The sequence below is a fragment of the Sesamum indicum genome, linkage group LG8 (assembly GCF_000512975.1).
Source record: "Sesamum indicum cultivar Zhongzhi No. 13 linkage group LG8, S_indicum_v1.0, whole genome shotgun sequence".
NCBI classification, from domain to species: Eukaryota; Viridiplantae; Streptophyta; class Magnoliopsida; order Lamiales; family Pedaliaceae; genus Sesamum; species Sesamum indicum.
Genome location: NC_026152.1, coordinates 20,928,980 through 20,945,978, shown reverse-complemented (window position 1 = coordinate 20,945,978; position 16,999 = coordinate 20,928,980). Strand labels below are relative to the sequence as shown.

At 39.2% G+C, this 16,999-nt stretch overlaps 4 protein-coding genes across 7 annotated transcripts; 2 read left to right on the top strand and 2 right to left on the bottom strand.

The window, feature by feature from the left end:
* On the bottom strand, positions 474 to 3,751 carry LOC105169778 (CTL-like protein DDB_G0288717). The gene is made up of 3 exons (XM_011090289.2): positions 2,402 to 3,751; positions 1,495 to 1,840; positions 474 to 885 (listed from the first exon to the last, which is right to left on the bottom strand). The coding sequence occupies exons 1-3, from the start codon at positions 3,718 to 3,720 to the stop codon at positions 619 to 621; spliced, it is 1,932 nt and encodes a 643-aa protein (XP_011088591.1). The 5' UTR covers positions 3,721 to 3,751; the 3' UTR covers positions 474 to 618.
* Positions 5,074 to 8,050, bottom strand: LOC105169777 (peptidyl-prolyl cis-trans isomerase CYP21-1). 2 transcript variants are annotated; one of them, XM_011090288.2, is made up of 7 exons: positions 7,667 to 8,048; positions 6,817 to 6,898; positions 6,183 to 6,230; positions 6,058 to 6,081; positions 5,752 to 5,934; positions 5,541 to 5,616; positions 5,074 to 5,442 (listed from the first exon to the last, which is right to left on the bottom strand). In XM_011090288.2, exons 1-7 carry the CDS (start codon positions 7,778 to 7,780, stop codon positions 5,265 to 5,267), a joined length of 705 nt encoding a protein of 234 aa, XP_011088590.1. In that variant the 5' UTR covers positions 7,781 to 8,048; the 3' UTR covers positions 5,074 to 5,264. The 2 variants fall into 2 exon arrangements, with proteins under 2 accessions (XP_011088590.1, XP_020551282.1); XM_020695623.1 differs by having other exon boundaries at positions 5,298 to 5,437; positions 7,667 to 8,050.
* Positions 9,157 to 12,389, top strand: LOC105169776 (serine/threonine-protein kinase-like protein ACR4). The gene has a single exon (XM_011090287.2). It carries the CDS (start codon positions 9,449 to 9,451, stop codon positions 12,176 to 12,178), a length of 2,730 nt encoding a protein of 909 aa, XP_011088589.1. The 5' UTR covers positions 9,157 to 9,448; the 3' UTR covers positions 12,179 to 12,389.
* On the top strand, positions 12,502 to 16,333 carry LOC105169775 (anti-sigma-I factor RsgI6). 3 transcript variants are annotated; one of them, XM_020696289.1, is made up of 8 exons: positions 12,503 to 12,634; positions 13,147 to 13,842; positions 13,924 to 14,080; positions 14,168 to 14,343; positions 14,438 to 14,539; positions 14,620 to 14,766; positions 14,850 to 15,488; positions 15,603 to 16,331. In XM_020696289.1, the coding sequence occupies exons 2-8, from the start codon at positions 13,723 to 13,725 to the stop codon at positions 15,936 to 15,938; spliced, it is 1,677 nt and encodes a 558-aa protein (XP_020551948.1). In that variant the 5' UTR covers positions 12,503 to 12,634; positions 13,147 to 13,722; the 3' UTR covers positions 15,939 to 16,331. The 3 variants fall into 3 exon arrangements, with proteins under 3 accessions (XP_011088587.1, XP_020551948.1, XP_011088588.1); XM_011090285.2 differs by lacking the exon at positions 13,147 to 13,842 and having other exon boundaries at positions 12,502 to 12,634; positions 15,603 to 16,333; XM_011090286.2 differs by lacking the exons at positions 13,147 to 13,842; positions 13,924 to 14,080 and having other exon boundaries at positions 12,516 to 12,634; positions 15,603 to 16,333.

The following is a 16,999-nucleotide window of genomic DNA, read 5'->3' as shown; positions in this document are numbered from 1 at the left end:
TAACAAGTCTGAGACACCCCCCCCCCCCCCCCCCTATTTTATTAGGCATAATCGACTGATTCCTAACTGCTCCCGCCTATTGTATGGCCATAGAGAAGAGATGGAGACCATATGGTGAGTTATTTCCTGCTTTTGAGTCAGAACTTGAGGTATCCAGCTGCATAGTTTCGACTTCTTTCTCATGGAACTACTCTACCTGCTAATGCTCCTCAGAGCTGTGGACATTATTATAAACTTTTTTCCTTCTTTCTGATTATGTTAATGACTTTTCATGAAAGGTTTTCAGTTTAAGGTTGCTGCCTCCAGAAATTTATAAACCACAAGCTCCGTGCTGCAATCCACGTATACGTAAATGATCTTATCTTACTACTGTGGTGCATGTTCAGATGTGTAAATTGTGAAATGTAGCCTGCTCAAACAAATTGAGGTATTGCGTGTGTTGGACAAACAAAGAGTTCTCAACAAACAAGGAATTCTGCTACAAAAATGAACATTTTTATTGAACAACGCTGGGTACAAGATAACATCTCAAATATGCACAATTTGCCGTCTGGCAATTATACCTCCAAGCAAAACCAGTTACAGATAATACAACAGATGAACCAAATGAGGATATGATTACACAAGCAGCGGAGTTCTGGCGACAAAACCTGCCCCCCTATGACTTCTGCTGATTGGGAGGTGAACGTAGACCTCGTGGACGTCCTGTTTGTTAACCTCTCCCCTGTCTCGGTCGATGGCATAGCATACATACACTGTATCAATAACATTGTCCAAGACGTGCACAAAGAAGCCCAGAACCACAATCAGCAATATCCATGCCATAAGAGCAACAAAATATGCATCATCCCCTAGATGAACAACAGTTTTCAGAAGAACGCACACCTGCATATGAAGAAACAGCATTTTTTCAGACCCAAACTCCACATATAGGTACTGGAAAACATGAAAAGAAATGGAGTAGAAGGGTAGCATCACCAATTCATGCTTCCATGACATTCAAGATACACACATATACATAACACTTATAAATGAACGGAAATATAATCAGGAGAAATCAAATGGAGCAAAATCATGTCCGCCACCTCACTGAGCAGTCCAAATGATCATGGCTGTAAGAAACTATTATTTTAGCTATCTGTCTGTAAGTGGACCAAGGTCCAAATGATCACGGCTGTGAGACAAAATGCCTACCAAAAACATCACCGTTAACAAGAAAATTACACAATAGAACTCAAGAGCATGGATGGATCTTTATAAGTTGCAGGTCATCAACATGTTCAATTCATTCAGAATAGTGAGTCCCTGAGTGGCTAGTGGCATGGGACAGTGAGCTAGGCCCTAACTGCCGTATCTCAGATTATAAGAGTCACTGAGGGCAGCTCACCATGCCTGCCAAATTAGTAATGGGAATCGAGCTGTTTCATCCGCTCAAGTGGGAGAAATTCGAACAAATCCATGTGGAGTGTATCGAAAGAAAGAGATTAAACTTACCACTATGGCATAAATTGCTGATAGTACAAGGACAATTCCAGCCAGTATTCGAGTGGAAACAGTCTCCACAAATACTGTTGATAGAAGGTTGCGTTTGAGAAGTTCATATGTCATCCTTGCAGCACTGCAGTATGCTTCACCAGTTATGGCAGCGAAATTAATGGTGAACTTGTTCAGAAACTCCACTGCTGACAATAGGGTATTGGCGCAGCACCGCAGAATAAGATTCACAATCCCAGAAGCGTCTTCTTGCCTTGCATTATCAACCACAGAGCGTACTATACGGACAACACAGATAAGCAATCCAGAGAAACATATTGTCCCAGAGGACGGGCCAAATGCGTTTCTGCAATGTTTTAAGAGAGGTCAGAAATGCAATCAGGTGAGATGTTGAATCAACATATGCAAAGAGTGGAAAAACTGTCGAAGATTATGAAGCCAATTCTAGTGTTATGTGCTATGGGATAAAGACTGCTTCAAGGGAGGTTCAATAAACAAAAAGGACTTGTAAGTTGCATCGTTATTAATAATTCTTAGCATTTGAATCAGAAAGTTAGCAATAAGACTCTGAATGTGATAATTTGCTCATAGACTTAGTTTCATGAATAACAATATTATTATTGGTGACACATTCCTAAGACATTACTTCTTGTTAGTAGTTGCCTGAGAATATGCTCAAAGCATCAACTGCAACTAGTCCTTGAAACCTCTCCTTTATACATCATCGCTAAGACCATTACACCAAATCTTTTTTCTCACATTTAGTCAGCCAAATCAGTAATTTCAAACACTGGCCAGTGTTAAGAGCATTAAGTACACATATTACTGGTGCCTATAGCCTACAGCACACAAACAGCAGGACAATCAAGATTGCAAATGTATAGTAAGCAGGCATATAGGAAAGCACCTTAAGGAACTTCTTATCCCATGCTTTGGCCCCGAATCGTCCTTGGAGAAATACCATTGTGCAATAGTTCCACTGATCACATATATTTGAGCTTCCACCATAGCAGTGGCAGACCACAGCATCATCAAAATTGCAAATGTATAGTAAGCAGGCACCCAGCTATCCTGTTTCCAAACACAATAGTATTCCCCATGCTTTTCTCTGGGCACGATCTTCCCATTCCGGTTAGCGAATATCAGAAACACAACAACGGGTACATAGAACACAAGCAACCCCAGAATCAGAGCTGGAAGAACTCCGAACAATCCTAAGTTTCTGGACAATGCATTCGAAGCTACACCAATAATGCTCACAGTCAACTCAATTCTATGCCAGTTCATTACAAATATCCACACAATAACCCCAATTATCAAGAAGACGAAAATGAGGACAAAAATCCGATATGCCAAAGGAAAGGCCTCACTGCATCTGGAGCTCACCGTGCAAGCAACAAACCAGTACACATTAATGAAAATTGGAACTATCACAAAGAAAGGGAGCGAGGCATAAACTATCTGTTTAGTGTAGTGCTTGAGCAACAAAAGCACGAACAAGACAAAGGGCCCGCTCAGAATTAGAGTGATTACAAGCGTCCATATCAAGCTCTTCAAAACACTCGAGTTTATGGAGTTCAAGGAAGAGGGGTTGCCAAGAAAGGATGTACAATCCAGCAAAGCGTTTAAAAAAGTTGATCTTGGGGACTTGAAAGAAACGGAATAGTCAGACGAAGAGGAATCTTCACTTGTACTCCTGGAACGAGTCGAAGTTGAGTAGTTCAATGAAGTGGGGTGCTCGGGAAAAGAGAAATTCGCATGCAAACTCTCCGAAGAAGTCGATTTTGAGGCACTTGGATAAGTGGGTCTACCATTAGGAGTTGAGCTTTCACTCACACTGTCAAAAGAACTCCAGGGCGAAGAATTCGAAGAGAAGGGACTCTGCAAATCCTTAACGAAAGTGCAAGAAGATGAGGTGGTATTGTAAATAAAAGACGAAACTTGGGAGCGGTGGGGGTTCCTGTTGACAGAGGCGAAGATTCCAAAGCCGAAAGTGCAGAGAACGAGTAGAGAAAAGAGAAGAAGAAAAGGTAAATCTTTGATGGAGCGAGGGCCATAATTGTAAGAGATCTGAAGGAACTGGGTTTGGTCGTCTTCAGTTTCAGAGGTGGAAGCTATGGGTGGGTCAAGTGTTGGGTATGGTTTGGAGAGGAGGGGTTGCTTGACGGAGGAGGTGGGGTCATAAAGAGTGGACGCTAACTTGTTAGGGTCTTCACTATTGTCCATCGGCGGCGTGGAGGAGGTGATGATGATGGGATTGTTGTTTCGTTTGACTATTTCATGTGAGCTGTGAATTGTGGATCACGATTCTGAGAATACAGTGCCAACTATTCTAGGTAATACTTTGGGGTTAAATTCTTGAAAATTATCTCAAAAACTGAAATTTGCTTAACTAAAATTATTCTTCTATGTTTATAATATGAAAAAACAGTACATATTGATGTATTTTGGGGATGTGAATTTTGACTTGCATCATTTTGCATTTTTCGCCTCTTTCTGCATCCTTTTGAATTTCACCCTACAGCTACGGCATATGTTGAACTTAATGGATCTAAAAACAATTCTTGATGTACATTTATAAATAAGCTACTCACACCCATTCATCCCATTTTGACCCCTCAATTTGTTTTGAAAAAAGAAAAAAAGGAAATAATAATAAAGAAGATGGTTCCGTGCATATGCAAGAAACAGTTAGGAGTGAATTTAATCAAATAGTAAGCCAGCTCAACGCACCTCCTTTTGCATAATCAAGTTTGGTATACAATTAATTATGCATATTCCCACTTACTACCCACATTCTTCCCACTATATGATCATATTTACGTGGAATGGTAGGTTTGAAATCTCCCCACCACTTCTATGTATTCAGAACAGGGTTAGATAAAATTAAGGAACATGGTCATGGGGTTGAGTAGATTGAAAAATTATTGTTCATTTCCGATTTTGTTAAATTAAATTAATTTTAAAATAGATGTGGTATATTTATTATATGATTGATTTTTTTTAATTATATACCAATTATGTTATAAATATATTATATTTAATTCAAGTTTTACTAAACTTAATTTGAGTTAAAATTTCCCCAAACAGATAATTTAATATGGACAAGAAATGCTGCATGTGAAGCCCGAAAGAAAGCAGAGCAAACAACGACAAAAATGTAAGACACACGAAAAAGGCTGGCATTGCTATGCAATAACCCTTGCTTCATACAACATTCAAGGATAAAAAGCACAAGTTTTCATAATAATTGATTGATAAAAGATGTAAAAGTACTGATTGAGACATGAGTGAAAATGGCCGTTCCATTAATGCGAAAGATTTTGATCCTCGTTGCTTTCTTTTCTTCATTTACTAGTATTTAATTGTTGCCTTGCCTGCCAACATTTTCATTACTTTCTAGCTAAGGATCAACTACCTTAAATTTACATTCCTGTACATCAGCCCAAATGCACAAATTAAGACAGGAATAGCATAAAAGAATGTAGAACCTCTTGTCCTTTTTGTACTTGAGCTGATTAAATGCAGCACAAAATGGCTAAAAGACCTTTTTGTTCTATCCTATAATATATGCTTCGGTTTTCATTCTTTCTGTAATAGCCACTCATATATCAGTTGCTCAACGCGGAAAAACAGATTACAGTTCTCTGAAGAGGCAAGTGCTGGACTATAGATGATTGTACGATTTCACAAATATGCTACATAAGAACGCACAGCAAAACAATTTCTAACTGAATCAATTAGTTAAACTTAAGAACTTGCGTTTATTGTTATGTTACTGAAATTCGGGGGTCGTCTTCCCACTTGCTCTTGGGTATCTCCCCAGAATCGGCAATAATTACCTTCTTCCTTGGCTTCCCGCTGTAGGTTCCTGCACCCCCTTCAATGGCATAAACAGTATCCATTCCATCAATGACTTTGCCAAAAACAACATGCTCTCCATCTAACCTGGACAAAGAAATGTGAAGAATTCAGCACCAGACTTCACAAGTTTAACAGTAGTAGTGAACTCGTTCTATAATGCTACCTCAACAGAGAAAGCATACCAGTAAGCCTTCACTGTAGATATGAAAAACTGGGAACCATTGGAATCAGGCCCTGAATTCACCATTGACAAAACACCTGCAAAAGTCAGATTGATGAGCGCCTTTCTGCAGGTGTTCTCTGGGTGCGCACGCCCGCGCGCGCGTGTGTGTGTGTGAGAGAGAGAGAGAGAGAAAGAGAGGGAGAGAATGTCACTACGAGATCATTGCGAACCTGCATGTGAATGCTTCAACTTAAAATTCTCATCACGGAATGTGCCGCCATATATAGATTGATTTCCTCTCCCATCTCCAGAAACAATGTCCCCACCTTGTATCACGAATCCAGGTATTATCCGATGAAATGGAGTTCCCTTATAGTGGAGAACTTTCCCGTTAGCAGCTTTTCCCATCTCCCCTGATTCCAGATACAAAGATTATTGAAGGAGAAAACACAAACTATCAGACATTCTATCAAAAACATCGATTCAAGAATGCCAATTCAAAAACAAACTTGAATAGTAGTAAGTCCTGAAAATACCTGTACACAGAGCCCTAAAGTTCTCTGTAAAGAAAAACATAGATACAGTCAATTGTCATCCCGAAAAAAAACAAGCGCAATCTGCTGAACAGGCAGAAATTCAAGCAGGGGACAGAAGACATTACCCACAGTCTTTGGCACGACTTCACCATATAATCCAACAGTGATTCTCCCTGTTATATCAAGGTGTAAAACTCAAAATGTGAACAGGGACACGATGAAAACAATACATGCAGATTTTGATGTCAACTATCTTCCAAGTATTATTCCAACATTTCCAGAATTTTAAGTTTCACATCCAAAAGGGTGGGAGCACACACGACAATGAGATTTTGATGACTTGTCAGGCTTATCACTTCATGATAGCTCGAGCAAGTGTTATAAATTTATGCGGCATAGAATGGCATGTCACAAGAACAGTGTTCGTCTATCAAACTGTAGAAGAGGCAAATCATGTTATAATCCCAATTTGAGGGGAAGAAAACAAAGAAAAACAGTGGAGAGCCTTCTGCTTAATACATCTGAAAGTCTGACGCAAGGGTCCTGCAGTGTTACTAAAATCCTTCATTAAATGCCATCAGCAGAATCATTATCCTAGACAATCCACACCCCCTACCCCACACCTTAATTTACTGACCACTTTATTTTAAGTTACCTCGAGATAGAAATCAGGTCATGGTTCGTATAAGATTCATAATGGGATTTTGGGGCAGGAGACTCATAATTAAATCATATGAGTAATGGGATTTTGGGCCATACCTATTCGTTGCTTATCTATGTCAACATCCAAAAATACTCTATGGGTAATTTCGTGGTCTTCCTGCACATGTTCTGCTGCCTCCTGGAAATATGAAGTAAATAAAATTAGGAAACACAAACATGGAAAATGCCAAGAGCATCATCAGTGATAAAATCTAAGAAATAAAAACTACTTTCCATAACTTATGATCTAGTAGATGAAAACAGAAGGTACTTAATATATATCTTAACAAGATATTAAGCAAATAGTAAACCACATATCTCGTAAACACTTAAAAGTCAGTATGCTTTGCTTGTAAAGTTATACTTCCTTGCCGCCTACTGATTCCTTATGAACCATCAAAGATTTTCTTTAGAGCACAATATCTAAAACAATACCTTGAGCAACGTTTAACTTGTCAAACTAGATATACCACTCAAACTATCCCGTTCAGTAACCGATTTTTATTTCATGCAACTTAAATCAATCACAAGTAGAACATATTGCGTTTTTTCTTCAGTTATGGTCCATATACTTGACAATTTTCGCTCATAAAGGTGGAGCCTTTACCCATTTAACCAATGCGAAAAAAATAAAAATTTTCGGTTTCTCCTCAACATTGATTCGAAATTTTCACCAGAATCCCACCAAAGACTTCGAACCCACAAGGAAACAAAAACCATCCAAAAATTCGTACACCAACTAAAACGGCAATCAGAACAGATCCAAGCAAACTTATAACTTCTAATTCAGTCCAATCACCAATTAAAGAATAAAGCTACGCAGCAAGACTCACAAAATCCCACGAAGCGACAAGTATGAAAATTTCAAAACAACAAAAAATGGGCACTGAGCAAAACAACATTTTACCTGTTGAGACAACGAAGAAGCGAGAAATATCAGAACTAAAGCCGCCACGAAAATCAACAAACTCTTTGGCTGAATCAACACTGAGATCTCTCGCCCCATCATCCAATCAATCATGTCTCAGTAAGTTTTCCCATCAATCATCCATGTAACGCATACTAACCAGCAAATATTTTCGGTTTCACAGTAAAAATCAGTGTATAAACTATAAACACACACCGGATAGTGTGAGTGGGAGTTTCCAAAGCAGGTAAATGTGATGTATAAAATTGGAAGAATATCTGAATTGATAATGGTCTTCGTCTCTCTCTGCTCGAGGCCAACAATGGCAGCGAGTGATTAATGCTGCTGTTATTATTCTTAATCCTCACTCAAGATTTTATTGTTAAAGTAGGAAGTTGTTAGTTTAATCGGATCCAGTTGTGTACACGCCTTCATACTCGTTATTTCCTCGAGACCGCCCAAATAAAGTGAGTAACTCTATTTGGGCTTTTAATTGGGCCTTTTCCTTTTTAACTGATTCAGAAAAATGCTTTGCATTGGGCCTAATAAAACATTTTTCACAAAACTCTACCACTGATATATCGTGTGTATAAAATATTCTATTACTAATATAATTTTTTTATACATAATACTTGTCAATTAATTTTTCTAAAGTCTAAAGCAAAAGTAGTGGGCCCCGTTAATTGATCCAGCTATTGGTTCATGATCACAAATACTAAGCTCATGATTTCTATTAATACGTAGCGGCTCAAAAATAGGTCTGATTCAATAGGATCACTGAGTAAACAATAAGAAATTTATATCGGATAAACTCTCTATATCTAAAGGCACGTCAACCTAACAAATCTCTAATTAATTCTTTTTATGTCGGGAAGATTAATCTTGATAAACATTAAATGACTCCACAAGCTCATTGCAGCTCACATTCTACCACTTCACACCTATTGTTGCAATATTATTTTTTTTTTAAAAAAAAAAGCATTTTTCTTTCGCAATTTGTATTAAAGTGGTAACATCTATTTTATAAGTTAGTGATCCATTAATCTTAATGTTTTTTAGAAATAATTGGACTAATGCTATAGTGTTGAACTTGGATACACATAATGTAAAAATATTAATTGATTTAGAATAAAAAAAGTTGAATGGGATGGAACAGCTATACACACATAGTCTTCACATGAAAACAGTTAAACTTGGATTTTTATATATTATGATGAAAGAGAAAGAGAAAGAGAAAGAGAAAGAGAAAGAGAGGGGTTAATCCTGAAAAGAAGCATGGTTTTGTATGTTAGTATTTAAAGTAATCACAAAATAACCAGAAAAGTCTTCCCAAAATCCCGAGACTCCTTCACTCAAATCTATGTATGAATATGACCAAATTCATCAAAAAGACAAGAAATATATAACCATTATTAAATCTTAATAATATCACTACTCTCACTTAATATTAAGAGTTCAAAACAATATGCATCTCAAGGTAAGAATTTAGTTTCAGTTAGCTCAAACCAGAAAAAGAAGCATTTAATGTGAGCGTGATATCCAGCGGCATCTGCTTACGTTTTAATGTTTTGAGATAAACACAGACCCTCGGATTGAGAATGGACAAATATTCACCCTCAGATGAATATTAAATGCTCCTACCAGCTCAATTTCCCTCTCTCTCTCTCACACACACAGTGCAAAGCTTCCTTCAGCCACCACTTCCTCCGCACCTAACAACCTGTGAGATTTACAGAAACACTATATTAATACTACTTGGTTCAAGAAACTCATCTTGAAGAGATGAAGCAGCTTTTCTCATGGAGCAACCCCATGTTTCATCTTGATCGCTGTTTGGTCTTTTTGCTGCTTTTTCGCTATTTATGCTCCCAAGTTTCCAGCTTGGGATCAATGTCATCCATCGCCATTTCTTACGGTGAAAACGGTCCCGTCTTCTGTGGTTTAAAATCTGATGGCTCTCATTTGGCCGACTGTTATGGCTCAAATCCTGCTATCATTCATGCAACGCCAAATCATACGCCTTTTCTCGGTTTGACCGCTGGTAGTGGCTTTGTTTGTGGACTTCAGATGGATTCAAATGAACCCTTTTGCTGGGGTAGCACAGGGTTTATCCCAATGGGTACGCCTCTAAAAGCAGATGAGAATTCTGAGTACATAGAAATTAGTGCTGGAGACCACCATTTATGTGGATTGAGAAAACCCTTGATGGGAGACTTGAGGAATACTTCTTTAGTTGATTGTTGGGGTTATAACATGACAAAAAGTTACAATTTTGATGGGCAGATTCAATCTATTTCTGCAGGTTCTGAGTTTAACTGTGGTTTGTTTGCTCAGAACAGGAGCGTTTTCTGCTGGGGTGATCAAACTAGTAGTAATGTGATAGGATTGGTCCCCAAGGAGTTGAGATTTAGAAAAATAGCAGCTGGGGGTTTTCATGTTTGTGGGATTTTGCAAGGGGTGGATTCTAGAGTGGCTTGTTGGGGGACGAGTTTGGATCTTGAACTAGAGATTTCTGTTGGTTCTCTTATGCATTCTGGGCAGCTTAACGTGGACTTGGCGCCTCAGGATCCTATGCTCTCTGTAGTTGGGGGAAAGTTTCATGCTTGTGGGATTAGAAGTTATGACAGAGTAGTGATTTGCTGGGGTTATACAGTGGAGAAAAGTACACCTCCTCCCAATGGTGTTAAGCTTTATGAGATTGCTGCTGGGGATTACTTCACTTGTGGAATTCTAGCTGAGACATCTCTTTCGCCTATCTGTTGGGGTGCCGATTTTCCTTCAGCTCTGCCGCTGGCTGTTTCACCTGGACTTTGCAAGCCAACACCTTGTTCACGTGATTTTTATGAGTTTAATAATGCAAGTTCACCTTGCAAGTCTCCTGGCTCTCACATTTGCTTGCCTTGTAGCGATGGCTGTCCTAATGAAATGTATCAGGTCAGTGAATGCAGCTTAACATCGGATAGGCAATGTGGATTCAACTGTTCGAGTTGCACCTCAGGTGAGTGCATCAATAATTGTTCCAGTGCTGCTAGAACTGGAAGCAAGAATGAAAAGTTCTGGTCACTGCAATTGCCAATCATTACTGCAGAGGTTTCCTTTGCTTTATTTTTGGTAAGTGCTGTTACTCTGACTTCTGTTCTATATGTTCGATACAAGTTAAGGAACTGTAGGTGCTCTGTTACTTCCAAAAAGCGTAGTGGAAATGGTTCTTCTCGTAAGGAGAGTGGGAAGATTCGTCCAGACTTGGATGAGCTGAAGATTAGGAGGGCTCAGATGTTTTCATACGAGGAACTTGAAAGAGCCACTGGGGGGTTTAAGGAAGAATCACTTCTGGGAAAGGGTAGTTTTTCTTGTGTCTTTAAAGGTGTCTTGAAGGATGGGACGACAGTTGCGGTGAAAAGGGCTATTGTCTCTCCTGACGTGAAGAAGAATTCAAAGGAGTTTCATACAGAGCTAGATTTGCTTTCCAGGTTAAACCATGCCCATCTGCTCAATTTGCTTGGTTACTGTGAAGAAGGTGGAGAGAGACTTCTGGTTTATGAGTTCATGGCTAATGGATCTTTGCATCAACACCTCCACAGTAAGAACAAGGAACTGAAAGACCAATTAGATTGGGTCAGGAGGGTTACTATTGCAGTTCAAGCGGCTCGTGGGATTGAATATCTACATGGCTATGCTTGTCCCCCTGTAATTCACCGTGACATAAAGTCTTCAAATATTCTCATAGATGAAGAGCACAATGCACGTGTTGCTGACTTTGGCCTCTCTTTACTGGGACCAGCCAACAGTAGCTCCCCCTTGGCTGAACTGCCTGCTGGTACTCTTGGCTATCTTGACCCTGAGTACTATAGGCTTCATTACCTTACGACCAAATCAGATGTTTATAGTTTTGGTGTTTTGCTGTTGGAAATTCTCAGCGGTCGGAAAGCCATTGATATGCAGTATGAAGAAGGAAACATAGTTGAATGGGCTGTCCCTTTGATCAAAGCTGGTGATCTAGAAGCCATTCTTGATCCAGCACTGAAACCTCCACCAGATCTTGAAGCACTGAAGCGAATTGCTAATATAGCAAGTAAATGTGTGAGAATGAGAGGAAAGGAGAGGCCATCAATGGACAAAGTGACTACAGCTTTGGAGCGCGCACTTGCTCTGTTAATGGGTAGCCCATCTAATGATCAGCCTATCTTGCCGACTGAGGTGGTTTTGGGAAGTAGTAGATTGCATAAGAAGTCTTCTCAAAGATCAGGAAACCGGTCAACCTCAGAAACAGATGGGGCGGATACAGAGGATCAAAGATTTGAATTCAGGGCTCCATCATGGATCACTTTTCCTAGCGTTGCTTCCTCGCAGAGGAGAAAATCATCTGTTTCTGAATCAGATCTTGATGGGAAAAACATAGAACCAAGAAATGTGGGAAATGGAGCCTGTATTGGAGACGCATTCAGAAACCCAGTGGAAGAGATTGGTCCTGCTTCTCCTCAAGAACACTTGTACTTGCAGCACAATTTCTAGCTAGATTGAGGTGATGCAGGGGGGATGTTTGCACTATAGTTTTAGTGGTGTTACACTTCAATCAATGAGAGAAATGTGTAAGGATGCAGGGATGTCTCATAAGCGATCATTACAAGTCGAATGCCTCTTTCTTGTACCTATAACTCTGTTAACTATGCATATTCTGTCTCGACTAAGCTGGTCTTTAATGCATAAAACCTGATTTCACTTTTTCCTGGGCTGAGTTACACAAATATTTCACTTTTCTTTTGATTTGTTTGTATTTTCCTGAGCATAGCAGCAACAGCAGGTATTGTGTTTTTTGCTCTTTTCAATTTCTGCCAAATTGTTCAAGCTGGAATTATGCAGTCTGGATGGGGATGGATGTGGATGCTCAAGAAACTTCTCCGGTTTCTGCTATGGCAAACAGCACCTGTATTCTACACTACCACAGGATGCCCGAAAATTTGCAAAGAGGTTGGTATTTCACTAACTGAAATGCATTCTAATCACCATAACATTAGGAAATGATTATACTATGTTGGTTTATAAGCCAATTTGAACATCTTTAAATAGAGTTGTTCGGAGCCGTGGCATTCATTTGGTTAGCAACTGAGTTCTGTTTTCTCAGAGCCTCTTTAGTCATGTTAGCATCACAGAACAAAGTAATACGGGCAAACCAATCGGTTTTCTTCATGGCCCATCTTGCGTTTCTTGAGCAGTACAGCCCACAAGAAATGACAAACTTGGATTCTCATTTTTGTACTTGTCCCATAAACCCCGGAAGCCCACATCTGAGAAATGCCAATAATCTCAATGGCTTGTAAATTGTAATCATTAAAACCATTTTTCTTTAGTAAACAATCAAATCCATCTTCTCAGCTCGGGGAACTATTTGCTTAATGATTAAAACCATTTTTCTTTTGTGAGGGACATATGTTTTTCTTAATCCTAGGAAGATTCAAATATAGTTCCTTTTGTTTTTTCAGGAGGGCTTTTGTTTTGGAAAATGTGGCTTAATTTTCAGAGGATCCTGTTCCAACGTAAAGCATATGGGATTGGCACCGTCATTTCTGACGATTACATTTTTCTAATCATTTCCATGGACTCTATGAATTGAAAATTGGAAGAAGGACAAGATCATAGAGGACATGCAGTAAATTTATTAATTGCTTCAACGGAACATTTAAGTTAGAGTTTGAGTCCAAATGTCTAAAACCTCCAAAACAGCAACAGACAATTTAAGGAAATGTCTAAGCAACAAGTCCCTATAAACTCCAGAAACCTGGCAGAATGATGTACTAAATAAGAGATGAACAAGCCGTTGAAATGTCTTTTGTTTCAGCCCTCTTTAAAGTTATCTTGTAGACTGGGTATGTGATTAGTCACAAAACCACCTATTAAACACCCCTTTGATCACCACATTAGCCATCTCATCTCTCTCTCTCTCTCTCTCTCTCTCTCTCTCTCTCTCTCTCTCAAGGGGTTTAGTAGAATCAATCATATATGTTTAACTCAGGCTTACTTGGTTGCTGTCTGAAAGTCTAACTTTTCAAGTAGAAAACATGAAGAACTATCTATACATTTTATTCTTGGGACTCTCCCTCCAGTTTGGACCTTTAACTACTGCTTCGACTTCTTTTACGGGAGATGGACCCTTGTATGATTATTCTGCTTACACTGAGGTAACCAAGTTGGAGCACTTTTTCAATTTTGAAAATCTCCAAATGTTATCATTCTTAGTCTAACCAGTTCATCTGTATCAGTGCAAATCAGCACCAGAGGATCCACTCTACGATGGTGGTATCATCAAGAATCAGTCTCTCGGAGTCTATAATAGGCCTCATCCCCCCAGATTTCCTGTTAATTCCCCTGCTTTCGTTTTAAACAATCTCACTGGCAACACAATCTACTGTTTTTCCAGTGAGTTTGAACTGTTCAGCTTATTTCAAAGACTTCCATTGGCGATTAATTTTCTGTCATAATTCACACAATGCTGGTGATCGGCAGGTTGGGTTAAGATAACAGCTGGTGCAGCTTCAGCTGTGATAAAGGCGAGCTTGACAACTGATAATGTCACTTTCAATTGCATGGGAACTGTTATAGCCAAGAGAGGATGCTGGTCGTTTCTAAAAGGTGGATTTGTTCTCAACTCGCCTTCAGCCTATGCTCTTATCTATTTCCAGGTGAGTGACTGTAAATTTTCCTTCATCCAAATTGATAGATATGACATGATTTGTAGTCCCTGGAAAAGTTACATTGTTTCCTCCTGTTTTGCAGAATTCAGATGGGCAACCAATAACTATCTCTGTTTCCAGTGCTTCTCTGCAGCCATTCACTGATCAGCAATGGAAAATAAACCAGCAAAACATGCTAAACACTGTATGGACCTAGAATCTTGGACTAAAAATACTAATTTTTATTACAAAGATTGGATACTCACATTGGCTAAAACCATGCAGGAAAGAAAACGCACCACCACGTTACACATATCAGATATTGATGGAAACAGGTTACAAGGAGCTACAGTTGTGGTGGAGCAAGTTTCTCGAGATTTTCCGTTGGGATCTTCCATAGCAAGTACCATCTTAGGAAATTTACCTTACCAGGTAAAAGAGAACAGTGACTACAGTCCATGAATATTTTCAATTATTTTTTCCCTTCAAGTAGTAAGCATAAATTCTTGGTGCAGAATTGGTTCGTGGAGCGATTTAATGCTGCAGTATTTGAAGATGAATTGAAATGGTACTCAACAGAACCTCAACCTGGAGAAGTTAACTATACAATCCCAGATCAAATGTTAGAATTTGCTAGGCGTAACCAGATTATAGTCAGGGGACATAACATATTCTGGGAGGACCCTGATTTTACGCCTTCGTGGGTCCGTAATCTAACAAGCTCAGAGCTGAAATCTGCTGTCAGTTCCAGGATACAAAGCCTGATGAGTCAATACAGAAACGAATTCATACACTGGGATGTCGATAATGAAATGCTCCACTGGGATTTCTACGAGCAACGGCTTGGTCCCAATGCCAGTTTAGAATTTTTCCAAACAGCCCAGAAATCAGATCCTTTGGCCAGGCTGTTCATGAATGAATACAATGTGTTGGAGACTTGTGATGATATGAACTCCACGGTGGATCACTATGTTTCAAGATTGCAAGAACTTGGAGAAGGCGGCGTCTCAATGGATGGAATTGGACTTGAGGGACACTTTACAGTACCAAATCCTCCTCTAATCAGAGCTATTCTTGATAAATTAGCTACGTTAAAGCTTCCCATTTGGCTCACAGAGGTGGATATCAGCAACAGTCTTGATCAAGAAACACAGGTCACGAGACAAAGAATAGCCAATACAACTTTATATGCTAATTTGAATGATCAAGAAAGCTTTTTTACTCTCACATTCTTGAATTACACATCTCATTTGATACTAATTTTGCAGGCCAAATATCTAGAAGTAGTGCTGAGAGAAGGTTTTTCACACCCCTCCATCAAGGGGATCATGCTTTGGACAGCATTACACCCCTCTGGATGCTACAGAATGTGCCTAACAGATAACAAACTCCACAATCTCCCAGCCGGTGATGTGGTGGACTCACTGCTGAAAGAATGGGAAACTGGGGTGGTGAAGGGCGAAACAGATGACCATGGTGCATTTGACTTTTCTGGTTTCTTAGGTGAATACAGGGTGACAGTCAACTACGGCAACAGAACAACCAATTCAACCTTCTCTTTGTGTCAAGACGATGAAACCAAACATTGGAACATTCATTTGTAGATTTTCTCGTATCTGTTGCACATACGAAAAAAGAAAAACTGATGAACAACCTCTTCTGAAAGTACACCAAATGACATGATTGCATGTCTTGAATTAACATTACAATTAATACGACTGTTTCGGTGAAAGTGGACTCGGGTTTGGTTTAATTTATTTTGTTATTGTGATGTTTCGAACAATATACAAATAAAAAATTGAAAGCAAATTTTGGAAGGAAGGGGACCGCGCAAGTTTTGTTTCAAGATCCAAACAGCAATTACATACATGCAACAATCATGTTCTTAGTGACATGGCAAAGGAGCAGTATATAAACAAGATGTTGTATGACGATCTGCCATAGCCGACAAGTATAAAAGCAATGCTTGCAAATTACTGCAAACGGACCTTATTCTCCAGACATTAGCTAAGATACTCCCACATATTCAAAGCAAATAATGTTCCTTTTCTTTTCCAGCTTAAACCTTCGTCATAATTTTAACATATGTTTCTTGGATTTGTTCAATGTACGTGCAAAATTCTAATGGAATCTGATGCTTATAAGCAACTGGATTATATGCTTTAGGAACATGATGAAAACAGATCCATGAAACTAAACACTTTTACCAGGACAGGGAGGAAAGGAAAACCAGCATTTATATATACACAATTCCAGGAAAAGGGAAAAGAAAGGAAAGAAAAAACACTTCCTAAGTATCAAACAATATAAAAATTAGTGAGAATGAGGCTCCCAAAGCTGCAATCTCCATCAATCAATCTTTTATCCCTAACAAAAAAGCCAAAACTTCAATTCCTTCAAGGCAGCCTTGTGTTCAATGTCTTGTGCATTGGGAGGGAGCCCACTCCCAGGCCTAGAAAGACAAAAAAGCTGAAACCCTAAAATATTAAGAGAAAACGGATACAATGAAAATGGCAGAAGCAATGAAGACAGCAAAATGCAAGGACCATGAGCAGTAAACCCTAGTTGAATCCCCCATGGCTAAACCAGCCAACCATGATCCATCTGACAACATGGCTTGAGATCCTGACCCTGAAGCCGAATCCGGGTCCGACCCGGTAAATCC

Excerpts from the sequence above, each read along its gene's own strand:
- LOC105169778 (XM_011090289.2), bottom strand. The coding sequence starts at position 3,720 with ATGGACAATAGTGAAGACCCTAACAAGTTAGCGTCCACTCTTTATGAC. Across the intron at positions 1,841-2,401 it reads GGGATAAGAAGTTCCTTAAG|AAACGCATTTGGCCCGTCCT; the intron begins GTGCTTTCCTAT and ends AAAACATTGCAG. Across the intron at positions 886-1,494 it reads CAGCAATTTATGCCATAGTG|GTGTGCGTTCTTCTGAAAAC; the intron begins GTAAGTTTAATC and ends CTTCATATGCAG.
- LOC105169775 (XM_020696289.1), top strand. The coding sequence starts at position 13,723 with ATGAAGAACTATCTATACATTTTATTCTTGGGACTCTCCCTCCAGTTT. Across the intron at positions 14,540-14,619 it reads AGCAAAACATGCTAAACACT|GAAAGAAAACGCACCACCAC; the intron begins GTATGGACCTAG and ends AAAACCATGCAG. Across the intron at positions 14,767-14,849 it reads TAGGAAATTTACCTTACCAG|AATTGGTTCGTGGAGCGATT; the intron begins GTAAAAGAGAAC and ends TTCTTGGTGCAG.
- LOC105169777 (XM_011090288.2), bottom strand. The coding sequence starts at position 7,780 with ATGATTGATTGGATGATGGGGCGAGAGATCTCAGTGTTGATTCAGCCA. Across the intron at positions 5,935-6,057 it reads CTTTAGGGCTCTGTGTACAG|GGGAGATGGGAAAAGCTGCT; the intron begins GTATTTTCAGGA and ends ATCTGGAATCAG. Across the intron at positions 5,617-5,751 it reads GTTGAAGCATTCACATGCAG|GTGTTTTGTCAATGGTGAAT; the intron begins GTTCGCAATGAT and ends TGACTTTTGCAG.
- LOC105169776 (XM_011090287.2), top strand. The coding sequence starts at position 9,449 with ATGAAGCAGCTTTTCTCATGGAGCAACCCCATGTTTCATCTTGATCGC.